Source organism: Arvicola amphibius, chromosome 3 (assembly GCF_903992535.2).
Source record: "Arvicola amphibius chromosome 3, mArvAmp1.2, whole genome shotgun sequence".
Lineage (NCBI taxonomy): Eukaryota > Metazoa > Chordata > Mammalia > Rodentia > Cricetidae > Arvicola > Arvicola amphibius.
This window is the reverse complement of record NC_052049.1, coordinates 188,567,260-188,593,112: the sequence shown is the minus strand read 5'-3', so window position 1 is coordinate 188,593,112 and position 25,853 is coordinate 188,567,260. Positions and strand designations below refer to the sequence as shown.

The 25,853-nt window shown below is 47.4% G+C and overlaps 1 protein-coding gene across 1 annotated transcript in view; it reads left to right on the top strand.

Moving 5' to 3' along the window:
* The window catches only part of Cdcp1 (CUB domain containing protein 1), a 29,141-nt gene extending 4,878 nt beyond the window's left edge, over positions 1 to 24,263 (top strand). The window contains exons 3-12 of the mRNA XM_042054757.1: positions 1,163 to 1,525; positions 2,549 to 2,917; positions 4,396 to 4,617; positions 6,786 to 7,166; positions 9,332 to 9,697; positions 11,651 to 11,735; positions 14,611 to 15,031; positions 15,188 to 15,368; positions 16,574 to 16,924; positions 24,175 to 24,263. Coding sequence (XP_041910691.1) covers positions 1,163 to 1,525; positions 2,549 to 2,917; positions 4,396 to 4,617; positions 6,786 to 7,166; positions 9,332 to 9,697; positions 11,651 to 11,735; positions 14,611 to 15,031; positions 15,188 to 15,368; positions 16,574 to 16,924; positions 24,175 to 24,263 — 2,828 coding nt within the window. The remainder of the gene's footprint in view (positions 1 to 1,162; positions 1,526 to 2,548; positions 2,918 to 4,395; positions 4,618 to 6,785; positions 7,167 to 9,331; positions 9,698 to 11,650; positions 11,736 to 14,610; positions 15,032 to 15,187; positions 15,369 to 16,573; positions 16,925 to 24,174) is intronic.
* Positions 24,264 to 25,853: the final 1,590 nt, after the last annotated feature.

The following is a 25,853-nucleotide window of genomic DNA, read 5'->3' as shown; positions in this document are numbered from 1 at the left end:
CTGCCTCTGCCTCCCGAGTGCTGGGATTAAAGGTGTGCGCCACCACCGCCCGGCTCCACAGATTCTTATTACTAGAGCAAAGGCCATTGCACCTTCATAACCTCTGTGTACAACACAGAAACCCTGAAGTGGCTTTGCCTTCTTTCTGTTATTTCAGTCTTTCACAAATTCTCCTTGATAGTAACAATCGTGTTGTTTTAAAAGGCTTAGGAAACAAAATGTATCAGAGGATGTAATTAGTTATTAGCCTTAAATGACTCCTCTGCTGTGTTAATGGAGTCAGGAGAGCCTCAGTGCCGCAAGCTTACTGTGCCTTGGATTAGTCAGTCAGAGGAACTAATATGTGTGCTGATTATGCCCAGTATGCTAATGAGATGTAGAAGGAAAAGGAAGTTTAGAAGGTGGAGCCTGGCAGTGTGCCCTCAAAACCACGAAATTAATATCTAGATTGAGGAAGGAAGTTGTCCGAAGGTGCAGGCTCCCTGTAGCTCTCTAGAAGGCCAGCGGGGGACAGCTGACCAGATGCCAGGCACTGGAGAACAGTGTTAGGTGTCTTCCGTCCAAAGATGGGTTTGTGTGTGTCTGTCTGTCCTGCAAAAGCGACTTAAGGAAGGAAGACTATTTTGGGTCTGAGTTCCAAGGGATCCTGTCTGTCATGGTAGAGAAGACTTGACAGCAGGAGCAAGGGGTGGCTGGTCACATTGTATCTCTAGTCAAGACGCAGAGAAAGATGGAGGCTGGTGCCCGGCTCACTTTCTCTTTCAGGACCCAGGTGATGGTGCTGCCCACATTCGAGGTGGATCTTCCCACCTTTATCTATCTAATCTAGAAAAATTTTTCACAGACATACCCAGAGATTTGTTTCCATGGTGATTCCAAATCCTGCAAAGTTGACAGTCTAGAGTACCCACCTCAAGGGGATGTCCCCAGAAGCAGCCCAGCCAAAGGGTAGCAAAAGGGAGACCAGGAAGAAACCAAGCAGTGGGGCCAGGGCTTCTCTGATCGAAAATAGAAGGCGCTGACCAGCAAAAGATCACCAGTGAGCATTAGGGGTGGTACAACCACCTGGGCACAATCCTAAAGAGCCTAATTTAGGAGCTGAGGAGGAACAGCATGTAGTCTTGTATCTGTAATCAAAACTGCTTTTGTGTCTGTGTTACAGACTGCATGTCAGGCCCGTGTCCTTTTGGGGAGGTTCGTCTTCAACCATCCACATCAGAGCTGCCTGCCCTCAACAGAACTTTCATCTGGGACGTCAGAGCTCATAAGAGCATTGGCCTGGAGCTGCAGTTCTCAGCCCCTCGCCTGAGGCAGATTGGCCCAGGCGAGAGCTGTGCAGACGGGGTGACTCACTCCATCAGCGGTCGCATTGACGCCACTGAGGTCAGGATTGGCACCTTCTGCAGTAACGGCACTGTGTCCCGGATCAAGATGCAAGAGGGCGTGAAAATGGCCTTACACCTGCCGTGGAACATACCCAGAAACATCTCAGGCTTCAGTATCGCAAACCGGTCATCTATAAAACGTGAGCATGCACCTCCTGTCCCTACTGACCAGATGGACATATACAGGATGCTCCAGAATTTTCCACATGCAATGTCAGCTATTTATGTAATTATTTGGGACAGGGTTTCTCTGGGTAGCTTTGGCTGTCCTGGAATTTGATCTGTGGACCAGGCTGTCTTGAACTTACAGATATCCACCTGCCTCTGCCTCCCGAGTGCTGGGATTAAAGGCTTGTGCCACCACCACCCTGCAGTTATTTATTTATTAAGACAAGAATCTCATGTAGTGTAGGCTGGCTACAAGTTTACTACGTAGCCCAGGCTGGCAGCCCAAAAACATTACAAGAAATAAGATTATAGAAACATTAGCTAAATCTTAGAAGCAAAGGTAATAAATACTCAAAGCTAATCACATTCTTGTGATTCTGCTAATGCCTAATGCTCTCATTGATGTGTGTGTGCATGAGTGTGTGTATGTGGTGTGAGTGTGTATGTGTGGTTGTGTATTGTGTGAGTGAGTGTGTGTGTGAGTGAATGTGTGTGTGAGTGTGAGTATTGTATGATTGTGTATGTGTGTGTGAGTGAATGTATGTGTGAGTGTATTGTGTGGCTGTGTATGTGTGTGAGTGTGTGTGTGGTTGTGTATGTGAGTGTGTATGTATGTGAGTGTGGTGTGTGTGTGTGTGAGAGAGAGAGAGAGAGAGAGGTCAGAACCCTGCCCAGCTCCAAGTTCAGATCTGTTGGAAACTGTAACTAAGCCCTAGGGCTATATTAACCCCCAAGGAGATGGGCACACTGAACAAACTGGCTTTTCCACAACCCAGTCAGTATTAAACATTTGCTCAAACACTGCTGATGGGTCTTTGTTCCTAATCCCCACCCTCAGTGTTAAATGTCACGTACAGCCCCACTCCCCGGTACCCCTGCCCTTGGCCATGGACAACAAGTACATTGTTTCTTTCTGTTGTACATTGTTTCTTTCTGTTGTACATTGTTTCTTTCTGTTGTACATTGTTTCTTTCTGTTTCGGATCTGCCTCGCAGGCCTGTGCATCATCGAGTCAGTGTTTGAGGGTGAAGGTTCAGCAACCCTGATGTCCGCCAACTACCCCGGAGGCTTCCCTGAGGATGAGCTCATGACCTGGCAGTTCGTTGTCCCTGCACACCTAAGGGCCAGCGTCTCCTTCCTCAACTTCAACGTCTCCAACTGTGAGAGGAAGGAGGAGCGAGTTGAATACTACATCCCAGGATCCACCACCAACCCAGAGGTGTTCAAGCTGGAGGACAAGCAGCCAGGGAACATGGCTGGAAACTTCAACCTCTCCCTGCAAGGCTGCGACCAAGATGCCCAGAGCCCAGGGATCCTTCGGCTCCAGTTTCAGGTCCTGGTCCAACGTCCACAGAATGAGAGCAGTGAGTAATCCATACCCTCCCTCCTCTGTGTTGCCTAGGTGAGGCAGCTGCCTGTTCTGCATGTATGGCAGCCAGGACACATGAACTCTGAGCGATGCAGGAGTTTCAGGAAATGGGTTGCTAGTCCTGGAGACAGGCTCACGGGCAGACACTGACCGGGCACTGTGGCTTTAGCGGAGTAAGAAGCAAGCACAGTCCTGCATTCAGGGTCCTAGGCTGGTTTGTTGTTGTTGTTTTTTAAGGTGTGTGTGTGTGTGTGTGTGTGTGTGTGTATGCTGTAATGTCCAGGTGCCTTTACAGCAATTCTGAGCCACCCGATGTGGGTGCTGGAAACTAAACCTCTGTGAGAACAGCAAGCATTCTTACTACTGAGCCATTTCTCTAGCCCCAGCTACTCTGTTTTTAATGAAGACATTGAAAAGTTGCCTTGCAAGACCTCTCGTCTTGGCCCTGCACTGGGAGCCAGAATGTCAGTCAGAGTCATCGGCTATAACAGTGGGATAGTTACTATGTGATTCTTGGCTGGACAGCTCCTTACCTGGGACTCACACATTTTTAACCCTGCACTAAACATGCCAAACATTACATAGTTTTAGTTAACTCTAATCAAACAAAAAGATTCAGAGGGGTGTGGCACTAGCCTTGAGTCTTACAGTTTAACAGCCATAGAGCAAGCTCAAAATCTAGATCCTGTCCAAGGAAGAGAACAGCATAGAGAGTGCTGAGAAAGTGTGTGCGTGTGTGTGACTGTGTGTGTGCGTGTGACTGTGCGTGTGACTCTGTGCATGTGTGTGTACATGTGTGTAACTGTGTGTGTGACTGTGTGCATGTATGAGTAAGCGTGTGTGACTGTGTGCGTGCGTGCGTGCGACTGTATGTGTGCATATGAGTATGTGTGACTGTACGTGTGTGTGTTTGTGACTGTGTACGTGTGTGTTTGTGACTGTGTGTATGTGACTGTGTATGTGTGTATGAGTGTGGGTGTGATTGTGTGTGTGACTGTTTGCATATGAGTGTGTGTTTGTGTGCATGAGTGAGTCTGTGTGTGTGCATGTGTGTGACTATGTGCTTATGTGTGTGTGACTTTGTGACTGTGTGTGCATGTGTGTGTGTGACTGTGTGCGCGTGTGTGTGGGTGTGACTGTATGTGTATGAGTGTGTATGTGCATGTGTGTATGTGTGTGACTCTGTGTGTGCATATGAGTATGTGTGTGTATGTGTGTATGTGTGTGACTCTGTGTGTGCATATGAGTATGTGTGTGTATGTGACTGTGTGTGTGCATATGAGTGTGTGTGTATGTGACTGTGTGTGTGCATATGAGTGTGTTTCTATGTGTGTACATATGAGTATGTGCGTGTGTGTGTATATATGTGTGCGTCCAGCTGAATAAGCTCATCCCAACAGGTGACTTGTCTCTTTGGCCCCCTCCTATGGTATCTGCCTATCCATGCCTCATACCTTATCTCTGTGATTTCAGATAAAACCTACGTGGTGGACCTAAGTCAAGAGCGAACCATGTCGCTCACCATAGAGCCACGGCAAGTTAAACATGGCCGCAGGTTTGTTCCTGGGTGCTTCGTGTGTCTAGAGTCTCGGACCTGTAGTAACAATGTCACCCTGACCGCTGGCTCCAAATACAAGATCTCCTTCCTGTGTGATGACCTGACACGCCTGTGGGTGAATGCGGAGAAAACCCTAAGTATGTCCTTATCAAAAACCTGACTATGCTTACCCAGAGGCCTAGACTGCATAGGCTCTCCCCACCCCTCTTTAAAAAGGAAAAAAATAGTGTTTGTGTGTGTGTGTGTGTGTGTACACACACGCGCATGTGTGCAAGAGGTCAGAGGACAGCTTATGGGAGTCAGTTTTCTTCTTCTGCCAAGTAGGTTCCAGGGATTAAATTTAGGTTGTCTGGTTTGGCGGCGTGTGCCTTTACCCACTGAGCCATCTTTCCTATCTTTTTTTTTGGTGGGGGAGCGGGATGGTTCAAGACAGGGTTTTGTTTTTGTTTTTTTGTTTTTGTTTTTAATGTAACAGCCCTGGCTGTCCTGAAACTCACTTTGTAGACCAGGTTGGCCTCAAACTCCGAGATATACCTATCTCCGCCTCCTGAGTGCTGGAATTAAAGGCGTGTGCCACCTTGTCTGGCTTCATCTTTCCTATCTTAGTGGCACTTAGTAGGTAGGTTGTAAAGGGTATAGTCTGAGATGGCCACTGAGGCTGGGTGAGCAGGAGCAAGAGAGAGAAGTGGCAAGTATTGACAGGCCTTATCAGGACTGGTGTCTGCTGACTGACATCTGTTCCTCAGAAAGTTGCAGCAGGCTGGTGTTCCTGCCTGTCTCTGCCCAACATGCCAGCCTGCCCTGAGGAAGTCCTCTTCTGCTTTGCTCAGCTGCCCCATCTCTGTGTCCCCACTTGGCCTACTCCCTGCCTCCTTTTCAGTCAAGAACTTAGCCTCCTGGGACCTGAAGATGTAATTGAGTTGGTAGAATGCTTGCATAACGTGCATTAGGTCCTGACTTTAATTCCTAACACCACATAAACCAACTACTCCTTGACTGTGCATGTTTAAGCCCAGCTTAGGAAAAATGAGAGCCTGTGTTACAAAACAAACAAAATGGACTTAGACTGGCTCCTTCTGTGGCTTGTGAGTCTTTTTAACAAATGCAGCATGATGCGCGATTAATAAAAACTCAGAAACTGGGATTCAACGTGAAGGTCAGAAAAGCAAAACAGCCAGCCACTGGCTCTTACCTCTACTTCCATCTGAAATGGCGATCCTGCCTCTAGGAATCTCAGAGACTGAGACTGAGAGCTGTCTCCTCTAGTTTTATAGTCCTCTCTAGTTATGGGATTAAGGGCATGCACCACTATTGCCTGATTTCTATGGCAAACTCATGTGGCTACTGAAATTAAAGTTGTATGTCATTGCTGCCTGGTCTGTAAGGCTGACCAGTGTGGCTGTTTTATTCTCAGATCCTCAGGCGAGCTTTATTTATTAAAATACAAATGAAATGCCACTGTGGCAGCAGAACTCATACTCAAGATTGGAGCTGAAGTTAAGTTGGTACAGTGCTATCATAGCATTCACAAAACCCTGGGTTCTCCCCAGCAATACATGAACCATGCACACCCCTGTAATCTTAGTACTTGAGAAGCAAAGGCAGGAGGATCAGAAGTTCAAGGTCATCTTTTGCTACATGGAGTTCCAGGCCAGCCTAGCTATATGAGAGCCTGTCTTAAAAAAAGAACCCAAACTAGATGTAGTAATGGACACCCTTAATCCCAGTCTTTGGGAGGCAAAGGCAACTGTGAGTTTGAGGTCAGCCTGGTCTACATAGAGAGTTTCAGGACAGCCAGGGCTGCACTAAGAGACCTTATCTCAAAGAAAAGAAAAGAAAACTTAGTCACCTCCTGCTGAGACACCGCAGTCTCTGACACAAAGCTGAGGATTCACAATGCAGAAGCTGAGGGTCACAGGAGCTAGATTAGTGCGAAGCCACCCAACTAGAAGTGATGGGTGTGATGCAAACTGGCCATGATGTCACGCACAGCTCCAACATGACACAGAAGTGCAGGAATGTGTTGGGGTAGAGGCTTGTGCTGCAGCATCCCAAACAAAGAAATATATGAACAAGAAGAGAGTGTTTCTGTCCTGAGTACTCACAGGAGCTCGGCTGCAATGTTGGTAGAAAAGAGGAGGCAAGGGGACGGACAGAAAAGCTAATGAAAAGTCACACGGAGGAAGGAAAGCAGACAGGCAGCCCCCAGATTCTGGCCTCAGGCCAGCCTGTATGCCCAGGAGGGCGCACTCCAGGCTCCCCACCCCCACCCTGCAAATGGGTACCTTCTAGCTCTCTCTTCCAGGCTGCCTGGATTACCACTACTGCTACGGGAAGTCCTTCCACCTGCAGGTGCCCAGGGACATCCTCCAGCTGCCTGTGCAGATGCACGACTTCTCCTGGAAGCTGCTGATGCCCAAGGGCAGGCTCAGCCTTATGATGGTGCCGAGCCAGAAGCTGCAGCAGCACACGCGTGAGAGGCCCTGCAACACCAGCTTCGGCTACCTCGTGGCCAGCACCACGCCTGGCCAGGACCTGTACTTCGGCTCCTTCTGTCCAGGAGGCTCTATTGAGAAGATCCAGGTTAAGCAAAACAGCTCTGTGACCCTGCGAACATATGCCCCCAGCTTCCAACAGGAGGTCTCCAGGCACGGCCTGACAGTATCCTTCATACCGTATTTCAAAGGTAGGTGGTCCCTTGCTCACCCATTGCGAGACCCTCTTAGCCATTCTTGTTGGATATTCGATGCATCTTGTTTTATGCTATGTTGGTTACTTTCTGTTGCTTAACCAAATAACATAAGAAAACAGCTTAGGTTATTTTGACTCACAGTTTACTGGTGCTGTCCACCACAGCCAGCGATCAAACATATGCCCTATGGGAGGCTTTTCAGGTGAAAACCATACAAAGTTGCCGATTTAGAGAGGAAAGATTGTTGCGGAGGTGGGGCCTCACAATCGAAGGCTGCAGAACACTGAGTCCTAATGACCTCTTCATCAATATCCCATGGAAATTTCCAGAGCTTGGAAATTTAAACTATATATAATTCCAACAGTGGTATTCAATGACTGGGGCGCAACAAGACCAAGAATTGGGTTCTGGTATTTTTTTAGGGAGCCTATGGAGGGGAAATGAGAAACTCCCCAGCCCTGGGTTATATGATTTTGCTGTTACAGTTAAGAGCGTACCCTGGAGAACACAGAGGGGGATTTACTGGGGAAGGAGTGGCAATGCAGGGGTCCTGTTCTTCTGCCTGGCAAAAGCGAGGTCAGGGTTTACCATGTTCTGAGGTCTAAATGGCTCTCTAGGGTAACCTGTATGCAGTTGGTTGCCAAAGTCACAGCCACCATCATGTGCTGCTCAGAAACGGTCATGTTAAAGTAGGGGTCATTTTAAAACTGGCGGAGGCTTTTATTTGAGGCTGACTTTTCAGTGGCACAGTGGGAAAGAAATGGATGTTTGGTGATAGAGTAAGGTCAGCCCAGGTGCCTGCTATCTCCAAGGTTACCAGAGAATCCCTTTTGGGAGTCTTTGAAAATGGGGGCCATTCCTATCAGGACAGGATGTGGGGTCTCATGTCACCTGGAGCAGAGTGGTCCTACGGGCATTTCAATTCTGCAGTTCTAGATTTCTTCCCAAACCTGAAGCTGTTTTGTTCTCCGAGGCAGACACAGATATATGCCAACTCCCTCAGCAGAGCAGGGCAGGGGCATTGCCTTGTTGGGAACATTTCCGAAAGGAAACTGAAAACATTCGTTTGAAACCCTTCTGATGTTTGTTTGAAAAGAACTTGGGCACCTAGTCTAACAGGGATGTGTCCTTCACTGACCAGTACAGTAACCACACGCAATTATGTAACCCAAAATCAATATTAAATAAATGAAAAATATGAGTCTTTGTTGCACTGGCTTTCCATTGCCGTGAGACGATGAGCTTGTGTACAGGAAGGGTTTGTTCTGGCTCACAGTTTCAGACTGAAGACCATCCTTGGTAGGTTCAGGAGCTTTGGGGTCTGTTTGAGAGCAGTACATCATAGTAGGAGTGTGTAATGGGAGAGGCTGCTCACCTCATGGCCACCAGGAAGTAAAAAGAGAGGCTGGGCATTGGTGGCACATGCCTTTAATCCCAGCACTTGGGAGGCAGAGGCAAAGGCAGAGGCAGGCGGATCTCTGTGAGTTCGAGACCAGCCTAGTCTACAAGAGCTAGCTCCAGGTCAGGCTCCAAAGCTACAGAGAAACCCTGTCTCAAAAAAAAAAAAAAAAAAAAAAAAGTGAGGGGCAGGTTCCCAATGGCCCCTTTAAAAGTCTCCAGTGACCTAACTTACTTCTACTTGACCTCCCCTCCTAAAGATTCGACCACCAACCCGGTTGTGGTAGCACACGCCTTTAATCCCAGCTCTTGGGAGGCAGAGACAGGTGGATCTCTGTGAGTTCAAGGCCAGCCTGGTCTATGGAGTGAGTTCTAGGACAGCCAGAGCTACAACAGAGAAACCCTGTCTTGAAAAACAAAAGAAGCCCCACCACCAGTGACCTAACTTACTTCTACTTGACCCCTTAAAGGTTCTGTCACCTCCCGGTAGCACCGTGGACTGGTGGCTGAGCCTGTAGTACATAAGCCATGGGGGAAAGTTCAGACGCTGACTGTGCCACTCAGTCACAGTGGGCACACAGTAGGTGTTCAGCAGATGCACATGGATAATGGCTGCCTACCGAACAACATAGAACATGTCTGGCAGAAAATTCTGTTGCATGGCGCAGGGTAGACTGTTAAGCATCTCCCATACTATCCCTTTTTCTTTCTGTTTTATTGAGTCAAACAACATCTGTCTGAACCTCTACCCTTTCCTGCAGAGGAAGGCATTTTCACAGTGACCCCAGACCCCAAAAACAAGGTCTACCTGAGGACCCCCAACTGGGACCGTGGCCTGCCTGCCCTCTCCTCTGTGTCTTGGAACATCAGTGTGCCTAGCAACCAGGTGGCTTGTCTGACCTTCTTCAAAGAGCGTTCTGGCGTGGTCTGCCAGTCGGGACGTGCATACATGATCATCCAGGAGCAGCAGACCCGGGCAGAGGAGATCTTCAGCCTGGAGGAGGAAGTGCTGCCTAAGCCAAGTTTCCATCGCCACAGCTTCTGGGTTAACATCTCCAACTGCAGCCCCATGAATGGCAAGCAGCTGGATCTGCTCTTCTGGGTGACTCTCACCCCCAGGACAGTGGGTAAGGACTTTTCAGAGTCTCTCAGAGACGGTGAAGGAAAGGCAATTGGCATTTGAGGCACGGGGAGCAAGTTTTGGAGGCAAGTCAAAAAAACAAAAAACAAAACAACAAAACAAAAAACCAGATTGAGTCCTGAGTGTTGGTATATCAGTCAGCTATCGTATAGCATTTATTATTGTTGTTCACACATTGACTGAGCAAGTGTGTTTTCATCTGGGCTTCTCAGGCTCAATCACTCATTAATCTGCAGGCAGTACCAGTTGATTGCAAGACTTTACTGATCTTGGCTATGTTCTGATATTAACAAAAGTCCCAGCCAAAATCATCAGAAACAATTGAGGTTCTTGACTATCTGCTGCATAGCTGGCCCTGCTGAGAAATGCACAAGAGACCAAAGGAAGCATGGAAGGAACGAGGACCTGGAAAGGAGAGAAGGAGAGAGAGCTGTAGTAAGAGACCGCTCATTTCTTCCCGGCCACCCAGACCTGAATAATCACACAGAAACTATATCAATTACAACACTGTTTGGCCGATGACTCAGGCATTATTTTTAGCTAACTCTTATATCTTATTTGTGTATCATCACAAGACCGTGGCCTACCAGTAAGGTTCCAGCGAGCATATCTCTCTCTCTCTCTCTCTCTCTCTCTCTCTCTCTCTCTCTCTCTCTCTCTCTCTCTCTCCCTTTATTCTTATTTCCCACCTGGCTTTACTCTGCTAAGCCATTGGCCCAAACAGCTTTATTCATCAACCAATAAACACAACACATATACAGAAGGACATCCTACATCAGAGAGAGAGGGAGAGCTCACCAAAAGCCACTACTAAGAACTCCCAGCTCTGAGGTCACCCCTTGGGCTTTCTTCCTCTCCTGCCTTCCTTCTGTGTCCTGTGACTCTCAGCCTTTGTTTCTTGGTGAGCAAGCCAGAATCCTTAATCCCTGTCTACTGTGGATCCTGCTCAGCTCGGTGCTCTTCCTCCATTGTGCAGTATGGGAAAGGACAGCTCAGAGGAAATGGCTTTGTCCTTCATTCTCGACGTCTGAGTCTCCTCTCTCCCCTCTGCTGCTTCTTCTGTAAGACAGCCCAGTTACCAGGGAACACACCTGGTGGAAGCCAGGAGTAGCCAACAAGTGGATAGTAGGTGACACCCCCCATACACACACACACACACACTCATCCATTTTATACATCTAAGTACTACATACAAACTATTACAAATTGTACTGGCTTAGGCCAATGGTTCTCAACCTGTGGGTCACAATCCCCACAGGGATCACATAATCAGATATCCTGCATATCAGATATTTACATTATGGTTTATAACAGTAGTAAAATTACAGTTATGAAGTAGAAATGAAATAATACACCACAACATGAAGAGCTGTATTAAAAGGTTCAACATTAAGAGGGTTGAGAACCACTGGCTTAGACATTAACTGTTTTGTTTGTTCGTAACTATGGGTCGGAAGCTCAGATAACACTGGTTCATAAGCATGCACCAAACAGCTCAAATGGAGTAGTCAACTGCAGACATGCATCCAGAGCCTTGGTTTTCCCTCATTTTATACCCATGGAGACTCTGCATGACTAGCATGGGTGGCCTCCACAAAGACATTTTGTACATTGACTGGTTTGCTCTCATAGAGAACGTACTAAAGATTAGGTTCAGCACCTTTAATCCTAGCACTCAGGAGGCAGAAGCAGGCAGATCTCTGTGAGTCTGAGGCCAGACTGGTCTACTGAGGGAGTCCAGGATGGCCAAGGATACACAGAGAAACCTTGTCTCGGAACCCCATCCCCCCAAAAATAGATCAGGCTCAGAATGGATCCAGTCACCTTCAGTTCCTAGCCTCTCTGTTCAGAAGGGGAGAAGCTCGGGGCTGGAGATTTATCGCTCTTCCCTGTGCTAACCCTCTTGTTTCTTCCTATGCCTTCCCATCTCTGCTCACAGATTTGGCTGCCATCATTGGTGCAGTAGGAGGTGGAGCCCTGTTGCTGTTTGCCCTCGTACTCATCATCTGCTGCGTGAAAAAGAAGTAAGTGGACTCTCTCTAGCTGTCTTTGGCTGCTCTGATGCTTCCTTGGATCACACACACTGACTGGATGGATGGATGATGGATGGGTGGGTGGGTGGATGGGTGGGTGGATGGGTGGGTGGGTGGGTGGATGGACGGACGGACGGACGGACGGATGGATGAATGGATGGATGGATGATGATGGATGGATTGATGGGTGGATCATGGATGGATGGATGGATAGATGGATGGGTGGATGGATGGATGGATGGGTGGGTGGATGCGTGGATGGACTGGTCTTGAATTACGGTTTCAGAGGGTGGGGAGGCATACCTGGTGGAATAAGATATACACACACTCTCACATGCACACATGTACACATTCCCCTTGTGACATCCTGGTTCCCATACACGTCCCTCGTGTTTGTTCATTAAGCTGATGGTAGCAAGAGTTATCTTAGTGGGAACCTCTGCCCTCTGCTGCCTGGAGGGAAAAGAAGCTTTTTTGCCCTAGCTTTGTTCTCCTATAGTTTCTTAAACAAGCTGTCTGTTTTATGCCTCTCTGGGAACTGAAGACCAGTGCCAAACGGCAGCCCTAGAGTTAAGAGGAAGCAGGGCCCTGTTAACTGCCTCATCTCCTTTCCCTCAGGACAGCAGCTTCCGTTGCTGAAAAGATAAATGACTTTTAAATAAAGTCTACTTTGACATCAGATGTCATCAACTCTCCTACGTCTGATAAAGATCCGAGAAGAGGTCTCCATTTACTTTAGCATGATTTGAACCTTCTAGAAAGACAATGTTTTGGGAGTGTGAGTATGAGGTGTGTGTGGTACACACGCGTGTCCTGGACATATTGCGGAGGCCAGAAGACAATATCACGTGTCATTCTTCAAAATCAAGTTTTAAAATTTTTTTATAATTTTTATTATGCTTTATTGTTTGTGTATGTGTGTGTGTGCATTCGCGCATGCATGCTCATAAGCATGTGACACAACCCATGTTTGGTGGTCAGAGGACAGTATGTGAGACTTGGTTCTCAGTAGATGGAGGCTACTTGTTTTCTGACCACCCAGACCCAAAATAATTACACAGAAACTATATTAATTACAACATTGATCGTCCAATAGCTTAGGCTTCTTATGAAGTAGCTCTTACGTCTTAAATTAACTCATTTCTATTAAGCTGTGTATCGCCACATGGCTGTGGCCTACTAGTAAGGTTCCATCCATTGTCTCCTTCAGCAGCTACATGGCATCTCCCTGACTCTGCCTTCTTTTCTCCTCTATCTCTGCTTGGAATTCCCACCTTGCTATATTCTGTGCTACCATAGCCCAAAGCAGCTTCTTAAACATATTCACAGCTTACAGAGGGGAATCCCACACCAGTTCTCTCCACCATGTGAGTCCTAGGGATCAAACTTGTCCCTTACCAGGCCTGCTCAGCAGTGAGCCTGCCTGTCTCTTCCTCCCCGGCACTGGGATTTTACATGCATGACACCAAACCCAGCTTTTTTACATGGGTGCTGGGGATCTGACCTCAGCCTTCATGCTTGCATGGCAGGACTATATACTCAGTCCCCAAACTTTTTTTTCAAGTTCACCATGGCTCTGGGCAATTTCCTGATGTCCAGTGGAACTGTCTTAAAGATGTTGAGGAATGCTGGGCTTCTCCTGGTCTGAGAAGCCTTTTCCTGTGAAAAGCACATTAAAACATAGGAAAGGAAGAAACTTCCTTGTCTGAGGTACACAGCATGTCCCACTCAGGTGGGAGACATGCTTTTAACCCTGAGTCCCCAGGTGCCTAGTGGAGAGGAGGGATTTGGTTAAGAGGAAGAGTCCAGCCATCATGCTTCCTTCTCCAAACCCTTCCCGATCGACCTGACACTTGCAAGTACAGGAAGTCTTTCTGTGGTCTCCAGCTGCACAAGGCTGCTGTCTGATGGGCTTCTATGAAGCCTGTGCCCCTTAGTGGTGTGTGTGTGTGTGTGTGTGTGTGTGTGTGTGTGTGCAAGCGCGCGTGCAGGGGCAGGTTCTGCAAGGACAAGGGGAATTAGTGACACTGACCTTGTTCCTGCTGTGGGTGCTTGTTGTGGGTTTCCTTGGCACTGGGACCCATGCGTGTAACATACTGGGGATAAACCAGGGGCAAGACAGTCATTTCTACAATTCATGGGTTGAAGGAAAAGCCAGGCACTATGAGAACATGGGGAAGGGACATCTGCAGAGGCCTCATGCAAGAGCCCGGAGAGCTGGTCAACGCCAGATGGATTCTTACCTCACAAAGCACAGCCCAGGATTAGTGAGCTGCCAGACCTTGCATTCTGCTGCCCATTATGCTAACTGGGCTGACCACCTCCTTGAGTCAGCTATTGTCTAAGTCCTGGCTGCTTTGTTCAGTGAAGACAGAGCTGTGTGCCCAGCCACTCAGCTAATGATGAGCTGTTCTGACCTCAGCTCTAGCAGAAAATTGGCTATTTGTAGCCTTCTCTCCCCCTGAGTCGTGGATATTAACAGGAATTAGCTAATGAGTTTCGCTCTGTGCGAGGGAAGCAGCAGCGTTAGTACAGGCTAGTACTGAGTGTTCTAGAAGGCTGACCTGGGCATGCTGAGCTGATGTGGTTTAGAAAGGCTTGTGTATCCCTATTACTGGGAAGGAAGGGGGGATTACAAGGTTATCTCCGTTGTTGGTTCTCCTGGAGTCTGTCAGAGTCCAAACACAATCATTTAAACCACCTCTTCCATTTATGATTCCTCCATTTCTACCTTGGAAACCTGAGACAACAGCTATTTGCTTCCGAGTAGTCCCTAAGACAGTTTCAGTTTCAAATGCTAATAGGCTTCAGGGATGGGGCGAGATGTCACTCATCTGACACATTCTGTTGTGTCCTCTACAAACAGGAAGAAGGTCAACAAGGGCCCTGCTGTGGGTATCTACAACGGCAATGTCAATACTCAGGTGCCCCAGGCTCAAAAGTTCCCGAAAAGACGGAAGGACAATGACTCCCATGTGTACGCCGTCATCGACGACACCATGGTGTACGGACACCTGCTACAAGACTCCGGTGGATCCTTCATCCAGCCAGAGGTGGACACCTACCGGCCCTTCCAGGGCCCCATGGGGGACTGTCCCCCCTCCCCACCCCCAGTTTTCTCCAGGACCCCAACCGCAAAGTTCACTGCGGATGAGCCAGCCCCAAGTAGCCCTCCTGAGTCTGAGAGTGAACCGTACACGTTTTCACACCCCAGCAAGGGGGAGATAGGTGTCAGGGAGACGGACATCCCCTTACTCAGCACCCAGGGGCCAGTGGAGACAGGGCCAGTAGAGACAGAAGAATAATTTGGCCCCATTCCAAAGACTTTGCTGAGATGTGGCACCAGGCGTTGAGAAGTCCTAAACAGCAGTCAGATGGCAGAGCAATCTACTGAAGGAAGAGTAGGTTTTGCAAGATGCCACTGACTCCTGATTTCCTGGCAGACTCCTTCCAGTGATGAGCAAATCATGGCTTCTGATGGGGATGCCAACAACAGCTCAGGTTTCCTGAACTCAGGTTGTGCTGGGGCTGGCCACAGTGACAGAAGAGAGACACCCAGACAGCACTACAGTGACCCCTGGATTCTCAGTGCTAAGAAGCAGAGACTTAGCAGATTGCCAGAAGGTGAACTTGAGGTCTGCTCTCACTGGGGTCCTCTGGATGAAAATGACTGTGTGCTTTTTTTAGTAGTAGTAGTAGTAACAGTAGTAGTATTTATTTGGTGGTCCTTTGTGTTTTAAGAAGTTGGATGTGGAGCTGGGGGTACAGCTCAGTTGGCAGAATGCTTGCCTGACATGCACAGGGCTCTGGGCTCCATCCTCAGCACCGCATAGACCCAGGCATGATGGCACACACCTACAGTCCCAACACCAGGGAAGTCGATGCAGGGGGATCATATTTCAAGGTCATTGCCAAGTGTGTAGTGAGTTGGAGGCCTTCCTGGTCCATGTCAGACCCTCTTTTTAAAACATAAACGAAGCTTCTTTGATCTAGTGTAGTGGTTTGAATTCGTGGTACCTGGTTCGTATGTCTGCGTTTTGGTTTCTACACTAGACCTACCCAGCCAGAAGAGTGTGCATGTGTGTATTTTTTACTCGCTAAAGACTTCCCAGTCCTCTTTCACTACATACAGCTGCCCCCCTGCAGAAATGACCCCCTTGTCCTCTACTCCTAGGAGTAAGAGAAATTTCCATGAGCCACGCAGTGTGGTGTGTGGCTCTCTCGGCTGCAGCAATACTTCGACATTTAAACAAATTTTGAGAATAATTTGATCCTTTAATGATACATAATTAAGCTGGGCAGTGGTGGTGCACGCCTTTAATCCCAGCACTCAGGAGGCAGAGATGGGTGGATCTCTGTTGAGTTTGAGGATAGCCTGGTGTACACAGAGAAACCCTGTCTCGAAAAAAACAAAAACAAATATCTATATATCTATATACCTATATATAGATGTAGACATATCTTTCCCTGTTGCCTCTTCTCTGAAGCTATGTGCTTTAACTGTAAACTGACTCTGAATTGTATGAAAGGCAAAGGGCGAACCTCCCATCACAGAGTGAGGAGACAGGGGAAGTCCCTCTTGCCTTGATCAAGAGAGAAAGCCATGCTAGTGTAGCTTAGCACACTACAGAGTTCAGGATCTCTGGTAAGCCTTCTTTGAGAAATAAATGTGCTTCATAATGTTCAGGACATGGACCTTGGAAAGGTATCTCATCATCCGGCCCATGAAGCCTCCGAGACAGTGAACTCAGGGGTCCTGGAAGGTTTGAACTCCAAGACCTCTTGAGTTCTCTCCGGAAAGGAGGGTTCACTTTTTAACCATGTTCCAGGTGCTGCTCATGCATCTTTCCTTTCTGAAAGCTTTCCTCTAACTCCTACCCAGCTACCCAAGGTGCTACCCACCCTCCAGGAAGGTCAGGGGCAGCTGTGGCCCCTTCCTTCACTTGGAGTCACCATGCTGGGGGGCAGTTCTCCGCTGACTTCTGCCTTTCAAGTGCCCCTTGGGGAGATCACTCTCATGTGTTGGTTCTCACTGTGTGCAGCCCAGTGCCTTTCCACCTTGGCTCCTCTGCTGATCCAGCCTTTGCACCCATCGGCTGGTCCTGTGGCTGCATATGGAAGGAAAAGGTTGGCTCTTCCTGGGGACAAGCCAGAGTCCATCAGCTGTAACCTCAGTGCAGGTTAGCTCTGCAGGCATACGTGAAAATAATTTATTTAATGTAGAGACATTTTAGATAACATCTTATTCGTTTCCTATACTTTTTTTAAATAAAGATATGCAAAATGAACATGTATCTGGTGGTTTAATGCGGCTGCTGTTTGTGCCGTTTCCATGGTCCTGTTCACTGCAGTTTCTTTCAGCAGGCTCCACGTGGGCTAAGTGGCTTTCCAGCCCATTGTTCACCGAGGATTTACTGGGCAGGCATTTGGACTTTGTGCCGTGCCCTGAGGGAAGCAAATATTTTTGTTTGAAATAAAAATGAGTCCTAGCCAGGCGTGGTAGTGCACACATGTAATCACACACTAGGAGACTGAGGGAGAATTGTGAGTTAAGGCTAGCCTGGGCTACATAGCAGGGAAAAAAAAGTCTTATATTCTGCCATCCATTTTGAGGTCTGTAGCATGAGTCAGGCCAGGGATGCAGTTTATTTTTTAAAGGCAAGGTCTCTCGCGGAACATGGAACTCCCAATTTGGCTAAACTAGTTGAAAAGCAATGTCACGTCTGCTCTGTGCTCTACACACTACGCCTGTACTACGGGGCGGTTTGCGAGTTGGACAAGGGACCCGGAGATTGAAATACACAGAGACACGAGTCACCTTTAAAGTCCTCAAGAATGCCCTCTTTATTGTGTTGCAGGGCAGCTTATATAGGGATTCTTAACTGATAGCTACCCCAGCCAAATCCACCAGAAACCACTCCCCTGCCATCAGGAACTCCTGAGGGTCTCATGCTCAGAGCAGCTGCAAACACAGGAAAACAAGTTGTTTTGCTCAGAGCAGCTGCAAGCATAACACGTTTTTTACAGGAAATTCAGGGTCTGGGGGTCCACAGCCCCCAACAAGCAGTAAGCCTCAAGGATGCTCTGGTCACCACAGTGCTGGGATTTATAGCCACATGTCACTTGCCTGGCTTTTTCTTTTTAGATTTTTATGTGTATGAGTGTTTTGTCTAAATGTATGCATGTGTACCGTGTGCATATCTGGTGTCTGTGGGGGTTAGAAAAGGGTGCCAGATCCCCTGTAACTGAAGTTACAGGTGGCTGTCAATTGTCATGTGGGTGTTGGAAGATGGACCGGGATCCTCGTCAAGAATAGCAAGTGGGTTAACACTGAGACCTCTCTCTAGCCCCCGTGCCCAGTTTCCGTTCAGGCACAAGGGATCCAAGCGCAGATCCTTAAACAGCAAGAATTTTGCCAACTGAGCCATCTTCCCAGTCCCAAGAGTTGGCATTTATCAAGAAGAGATTTTTTTTAATGATTTGTTTATTATGTATAGTGTTCTGTCTACATGTATGCCTGCAGGCCAGAAGAGGGTGTCAGGTCCCATTACAGATGGTTGGGAGCCACCATGTGGTTTCCGGAGTATTGAACTCAGGACCTCTGGAAGAACAGGCAATGCTCTTATGCTGAACCATCCTCCAACCCCATCAAGAAGAGGGTTTTAAGCTGGACGTGGTGGCACATGCCTATAATCCAAGCACTGAGAAGGTAGAGACAGGGGGATCCCTGTAGCTCACTGGCAAGCCTAAGACCTTGTCTCAAAAAATAGGGGACCCCTGAGGAAAGCCACCTGAACTATCTTCTGGCCTCCACACATACATATATGAACATATGCACCTACACATATATCCATACCCCAGAAACTGAGCAGATGCCAACGCTATCACCTAGGGCTCCCCAGCCTTTAGAAGTCAAATAACCCTTCTTTACAAAATAACCATTCTCAGGCATTCTGTTAAAAGCAAGTTTGGTTATCCCAACCAGCCTCGTATTTGGGTTACAGGACCTAAGTATTGGTGAGAGGCAACCTAGAGTTCCCAGCAGTGTGTCCTATAATCTGTGTGTGCGTGTCTGTCTGTGTGTGTGTGTGTGTGTGTGTGTGTGTGTGTGTGTGTGTAGACTGAATTCAAGCTCCCATGAAACAGCCTGCAGGCTGGTCTCGTGGTGACTGGGAAGTGGAGGGCTGACTGAGGACAGCCTTGATTGACATATGGAGTGGGACATTCCTTGAGGTGAAAGGGTGTTGGGGAATATTTTAAGGTGTGTTACTTTTGTTAGGCTGTGGAATGTTTGTTTAATGATGTAAAGATGTGTTGCTTTTGTTTATGAATTCTGTGAAGCTGTGATTCTTGGCCTGTCTAAAACACCTGATGGTCTAATTAAGAGCGGAACGGCCAATAGCGAGGCAGGAGCTTTTCTCAGGAATTTAGAATGCTGGAGAAAGGAAGGGATGGTCACAGGCCAAATCCTTACAAGCAGAAGGTGGGAGGCTGATGGGAGCCGCCGCCCACTTGCTACATCAACCCTGGTGATGGTGAAGGCTTCCTCTACACCACACATCACTACAAGGTACCATGAGAAAGCATTTCAGCGCTGCCTGTCTCTCAACAGCAGTAACTCAGAACTCCTGGAGGCCTCGGTTCTGAGAGCGGTAGAGCCAAGCAGACGCCTTAGAAACAAGAGCCATGAAACTGAAAGCTGACCGCTCCACCTCTTTTGCTTGTATGGCTTACTATACATAACGTTACTACTGGGTTCAAAGCAAAATATAAAGTTGTCAAAGAAATATGATTTGGCCAGGTGTGGAGACACACGTCATTGATCCCAGGACTTGAGAGGCAGAGGCAGGCGGATCTCTGTGAGCTCGAGGCCAGCCTGATCTACAGAGTGAGTTCCAGGACAGCCAGGGCTATGCAGAGAAACCCCATCTCTAAAAACCAGAGAAAGAGAGAGAGAGAGAGAGAGGAGAGAGAGAGAGAGAGAGAGAGAGAGAGAGAGAGAGGAAATTCATTTCCACTCCAGACACCAGAGAGCTACAAAAGGACTGGCACCTGGCTGACTTCTTGCTTGGGCCCCTGAGTTCATTTGAAGACAACTGGTAAACTGTTAAGATAGCTAATTTTGTCTTAACTTTACTGAGCTGTAAGGTATCCAGATCTTACTGCGGGTAAGTGCTGTGGCTGTGTGGATATTGAACTCACGGGGAAGCCAGGTAAGGTTGTACATGACAGTCCATTCCAGGATTTGGGAGTTAGGGAGGAGTTCAAATCCAGTCAGGTTATATAAGACCCCATTTAAAAAATAAAAAAGGAAGAATTCACAAGCAGTGAGGAGCAAATTATTTCCTTCCCCTAACCGACAGAAATCACAGGAAGCTCATGTTCCAGGGAGAAATTTTCCAGTATTTAACCACCTCCACTGGTTTCTTCAGTCTCTTTGTGACCACCATCTTTTCTGCCATCCTGAGGTTTTGATTTATGACCTTTGTTCCTGATCAGATTTGACTTCCCAAGGAGGGGGGCATTCAAAGTCAGAAAAGCTCCTGACCAAGAAGTAAATTTCTCATTTAGCTTACAGTTATTCATCCCTTCATCCTGTCAGGCAAAGAATTATTTACCGAGTGCTAACTAGGCCCTGGAGAAAGAGCAGAAAGCTTGCTTCAGGCTTCTGGTAGAGCTGAAAATTGGAAGAAGCAGTAACAAAAAGCAAATTGATAGGTAATGCAATGTATTATGTAAGTGCTGTAAAGCAGAAGCTGGGGTGAGAGAAAAGTTGGGAAAATCTCTCTGAGGAATGGTAATCAAATAAACCTGCATGGCCTCCAGTTCCCTAGGGAACAAGCCTGGATTACTGAGAGCCAAGAATCACAATGGGCCCTGAGAGGAAAACAACAGAGCAGGGGGGCTGAGCTCAGCTCAGTAGAAAAGACTTAGCATTCTTGAGGCTGACACGGAGGACTGTAATTTCCAGCCTAGGACACATAGAGAGTTCCAGGCCAGCTTGGGTTACACAGGAGGTCCCTATTCCTCAAAATAAAGTCAAAAGTTGGCAAAAGTAAATAAGAAAGAAGAACAGACATCTCACTGTGAGAATACACAGATGGCCAAGAAATTAAAAAGCACCAAATACCAACTCTGGTGGCTCACATCTAAGTGCAACACTTGAGAGGCTGAGGCAAAAGTTCAAGACCAGCTTGGGCTACATAAAACATTCCACGCCGATCTGGAATATATCCCCCCTCCCCCAGTCAAACAAACAAGCAATAACAAACATACCAACAGCAGCCAGGCCTGTTGCTACAGGTCTGTAATCCCAGGTACTTGTGTGTAAGATGAGGCAGGAGGATCACAAATTGAAAGCAAAAGGGTATGGCTCCTAGCTCAGAGGTAAAGCACTTGCCTTCCACACGCCAAGTTCTACGTTCAGCCCCCAGTTAATAAAGGGAAGAGATGGCTCCGTGGTTAAGAGCACCAGCTGCTTTGCAGAAGGCCAGAGCTTGTTTTGGAAACACCTGGTCAGGTGGCTCACAGCTGCCTGGGACTCCAGGGGATCTGGTGCCCTCTCCTGGCCTCCACTAGCATCTGCACCCACATGCTCGTACCCATCAAAGATAGACATCTATATGCATGATTTAAAATCTTAAAGAAAGAGAGAAAAAGGCTGGGCGGTGGTGGTGCATGCCTTTAATCCCAGAATTCGGGAGGTAGAGGCAGGCCGTGAGTTCAAGGTCAGCCTGGTCCACAAGAGCTAGTTCCAGGACAGGCTCTAAAGCTACAGAGAAACCCTGTCTCGAAAAACAAACAAACAACAAACAAACAAATAAATAAAACACAAATTTTGCTATTAGCTAACATTACCCTTCATTTTATGTACTTAAAGAAGAGTAAAACATCTAAAGTTAAAAGGCATGCTAAATATTTATCTCACGACCAAACTGTCTGTTTTACTGATGGTCTCTCAGGCCCTGCTCAAGGGGAAGAGCTGGGAAGTGGGATCCATAGAGGAGATTCTTCCCTATCTCCTCACATCTGCTCCAAAGGCAACTCAGTAACACTTCCGTAATTACCACCTCTTTGACAAACATGGCCAACAGAAATTCCCCATAATGAAGATAAAACTGTCCTGTGCCTCTAGTGTCCAATCCCTTCTAGTATTCAATTAGGTTACTTTAAATAACCTAGATATCGATCGATAACAAAGTCTCCCTGAGATAATAAAGCCTTTGGTTTTTTTGTGTTTAAAGAAGAAAAGTTTTATTTGCACCCTCCAAGCCAAGGACATTGATTTTTAAGATGAAAAATTGCACATTTGCTACAATTGCTGCCAGCGTGGATTTCCTGAGCAAACTTTACCTTCAGATCCTTGCCAAGCCCTGAGCCATAACTGAACATGGCATCACATCTGCTTTGGTTTGCGCGAGGAGTTTTATTGTTAGTAGCAATAAAGCAAGGGGCATTTTTCTTCTGGGCATCTTATTCTATCCAATTATTTCCAGTAACTCTTCTTGAATACCCATGGTGTGCAGCCCCCCCCCCCCAAGCTATAGGCTAGTGACAGAGAAGTTGCTATATAACATGATTTGGAGGAAGCATACAGGCGCAGAGTGGGCAGGAGGGGAACCGCCAGCAAGGTAGTAACAGTTACTCATGCATTTGCCAAGAATGACCCACAGGTAAGGTTGATTACATCCCACTAACTACTTTCCTTGAGCTGCTAAGGAGGTTGGTAAGGAACAAGAAGCCATCAACATATAGCGTGTTTTGTTTTTGCAGGGCTGTAGGTAAGAACCCAGGGCCTCATAAAAGCCTGGCAAACACTTTACCAACTGGGCTACATCCCCGGTATAACAGGTTATGCAATGCTAGAGTCGTATTACAGAAAGACCATCCCAAATCAGCTGGAACCAATGTAGCTCACTCAGAAGACCACAGTCTTAGTCAGTGCTCTATGGCTGTGAAGAGCCACCATGACCATGGCAGCCCCTACGAAAGAAAGCATTTAACTGGGGTTTGCTTATAGTTTCAGAGGTTTAGTTTATTGTTAGCAGGCAGACATGGTACTGGAGAGACAGCTGAAAGTTCTACATCTGGATACATAGGCAACAGGGAGAGAGAGCCACTGGGCCTGGCTAGGGCTCTTGAAACCTAAAGCCCACTCTCAGTGACACACTGCCTCCAACAAGACCACACCTACCCCAGCAAGGCCACACCTCCTAATCCTTCTGAGTAGTGCCACTCCCTGGTGACTAAACATTCAGATCTACAAGCCCGTGGGAGCCATTCTCATTCAAACCACCACAACCACTGTTCTTTGCTTCATAATGATCCCCATACCATGAGTCTGGCTGAACCACCTACTCCCATCCTGCATCTGATACCAGGATGCATCCAGAAAACCACGTGATACAGAATAGCTGAGGAAACCCTATTCTGGGAAAATCCCACTCCCAGAATTCCTCACGTCTTCCCCACTTCAGCATGTAAATAATAATACCCCCTCTGTGTTACATAGTTTCGCTATCCAAAAGCTCAAGACTGCAGTCTCTGAAGAAGCCCACTCCCGCCCCTTACCTTGGGTGTGTGAGGCTGTCCTTTTCTGAGGCAGGCTTAAATCCGGATGTGCTTTTCTTTGTAGACCCCACGATGTTTTCCCTCAGCAAACTCAAACTTGGCTTAGTAAATCCCAGCTGTGCTTGGTACCAGTGCCTCCTGAAACACTTTTATCTGTGTCAGTAAAGACCACAGCTTCACCTAGGTGGAGATCTCTGAAAACAATTGGGCAGCACAGCCATTCACACTGAGCTCTGTGCCCTGCTACCAGTAACATTGAGGCCACCTTAACTCCAGAGGAAGGAACTGAATAGGGATTGTGGTTGGACAGACAGTTGTAAAATGTTATGAGGGCTCTTCGCTGAATTATTTCCCTGAGACAAGGTTTCATATAGCTCAGGCTGATCTGGAATTTAGCAATACTCAAGGATGGTCTTGAACTTCTGCTTCTCCTGCCTCCACTTCCCATGTGCTAGGATTACAGAAGTGGCGCGGGGTGGGGGGTGGGGGGGCTCAGATAACCGTTCTGATCAGGTGACCCCTGATCTGATCAACTACAAAAGTAGTTGGGTCACTGGCAGGAAGGGCCATGTCAACGTTCTTTCTGTACTCAATCCCTGCCCAAAAGCAGCCCAAAGATAGTCCACTGCCCTGGAGGTGGCAGCTGTCGGTTTTAGGTGCTATCAAAGAAATCTAAAAGGACTTATGTTTCTGGAGTCAGGGGTACAAGTTATTGGTTTTGTAAATCAATTTAGAATTTTTAATTTATCATTAATCTGTGTGAAGGTGTGGGGCTGTGAGCACGCACCGCAGCACCTATGTGAAGATCAGAAGACAAACTTTTAGACTCAATTCTCTTTGTTCACGATGTGTGTTCCAGGGATCGTCCTCAAATCACAGGCTCTGCAGCAAGTGTCTGAAGCTGCAGATCTTGCTGATCCTAGTACAAGTTTCTTTCTTTCTTTATAATGATAACTTATTTATTATTTGCATTGGTATTTTGCCAGCATGTATGTGTGTGTGATGCTGTCAGACCTTGAAGTTACAAAGAGTTGTGAGCTGCCATGTGGGTGCTGGGAATTGAACCACCTGGGTCTTCTGGAAGAGCAGTCTGTGCTCTTAACTGCTGAACCATCTCTCCAACCCGCCTGGTACAAGGTTCTTTCTTTTTCTCTTCTCTTCCTTTCTTTCTTTCTTTCTTTCTTTCTTTCTTTCTTTCTTTCTTTCTTTCTTTCCTTTCCCTTCCTTCCTTCCTTCCTTTGAGACAGGGTTTCTCTGTGTAGCTTTGGTGCCTGTCCTGGAACTAGCTCTGTAGACCAGCTGGTCTCAAACTCACAGAGATCCACCTGCCTCTGCATCCTGAGTGCTGGGATTAAAGGTGTGCACCACCACTGCCTAGCTGGTACAAGGTTCTTTTTTTAAAAAAAGATTTATTTACTTATGATTCATATAATGTTCTGCCTGCATGTTTGCCTGCAGACCAGAAGAGGGCACCGGATCTCATTATAGATGGTTGTGAGTCACCATGTGGGTGCTGGAAATTGAACTCAGGACCTCTGGAAGAGCAGTCGGTGCTCTTAACTGCTGAGCCATTTCTCCAGCCCTGGTACAAGGTTCTTAATCACTGAATCTGTTCAGGACCTGCTAGAGGCAGATGCTGAGCTGGGGTCAGGTGGGAGGGAGATTTCTGAAAGGAAGCAGTCGTGAAGGGGGGGAAGCCTGCATCATGAGCAATGAATGAATTTATGGGGGTGGGACTGTTCATTTTTATTTTTATTTTTTCGAGACAAGACTCTTTATGTAGACTTTATGTAGGGTAGACTTTAACTTACAGTCCTAAGTCTGCTTTCCAAGGGATGGGTTGACAGGGCCTCCTGCTCCTGGATAAGAGATCTTACAAGGCAGGTTTTTCTCTGTGTAGCTCTGGCTGTCCTAGCACTTGCTTTGCAGACCGCCTAGGAAGCTCTTCCCTGCTCATTTTCTAGGTCCTCTCGCAAGCAAGCCAGTGGTACAGGCTTCTTGAGTGGGCAGTGGGAAAAGTGAGGACCATTCTAGACAGACCTGCTGGGTATGAGTTCTGCATATGCGCTCCCACTGAGCCGATCCAGCGTGGCAGAGCTCAGACAGCCCTGACCTAACACAGGGCAGTTGGAGTCAGGTGACAACCTCTACTCAGAGTTTTGTGGAAAAGCAGGAAGTCTTGGTGCCTGCAGAATCACAACCTCTTTCTATTAAATGACAAGCTCCCACTCCCCACCCCAACATACACCTTGCAAAGTCACAGGAACACTTGTCAAAAGGACTGTACTCTGAGCCCTGACACCAAGCAAAATACTTTGCACACATTGACGCCAAGGGAGGCACAGCCCACGTCTGTCCTGCCATCCTGTCAGCCGAGTTCAGAATGGGATCTGAACTTTCTTTGCTTAGAATCTTCTGAGTTTTGTCAACTGTCAGTAGAAATGTTCTTCATAAATACTGAGAGAACATTCTAGGGTATTAACACCACAAAATTGTTCTACCTTTAAAGTATGACCTGGAGACACTTCAAAAGTACAG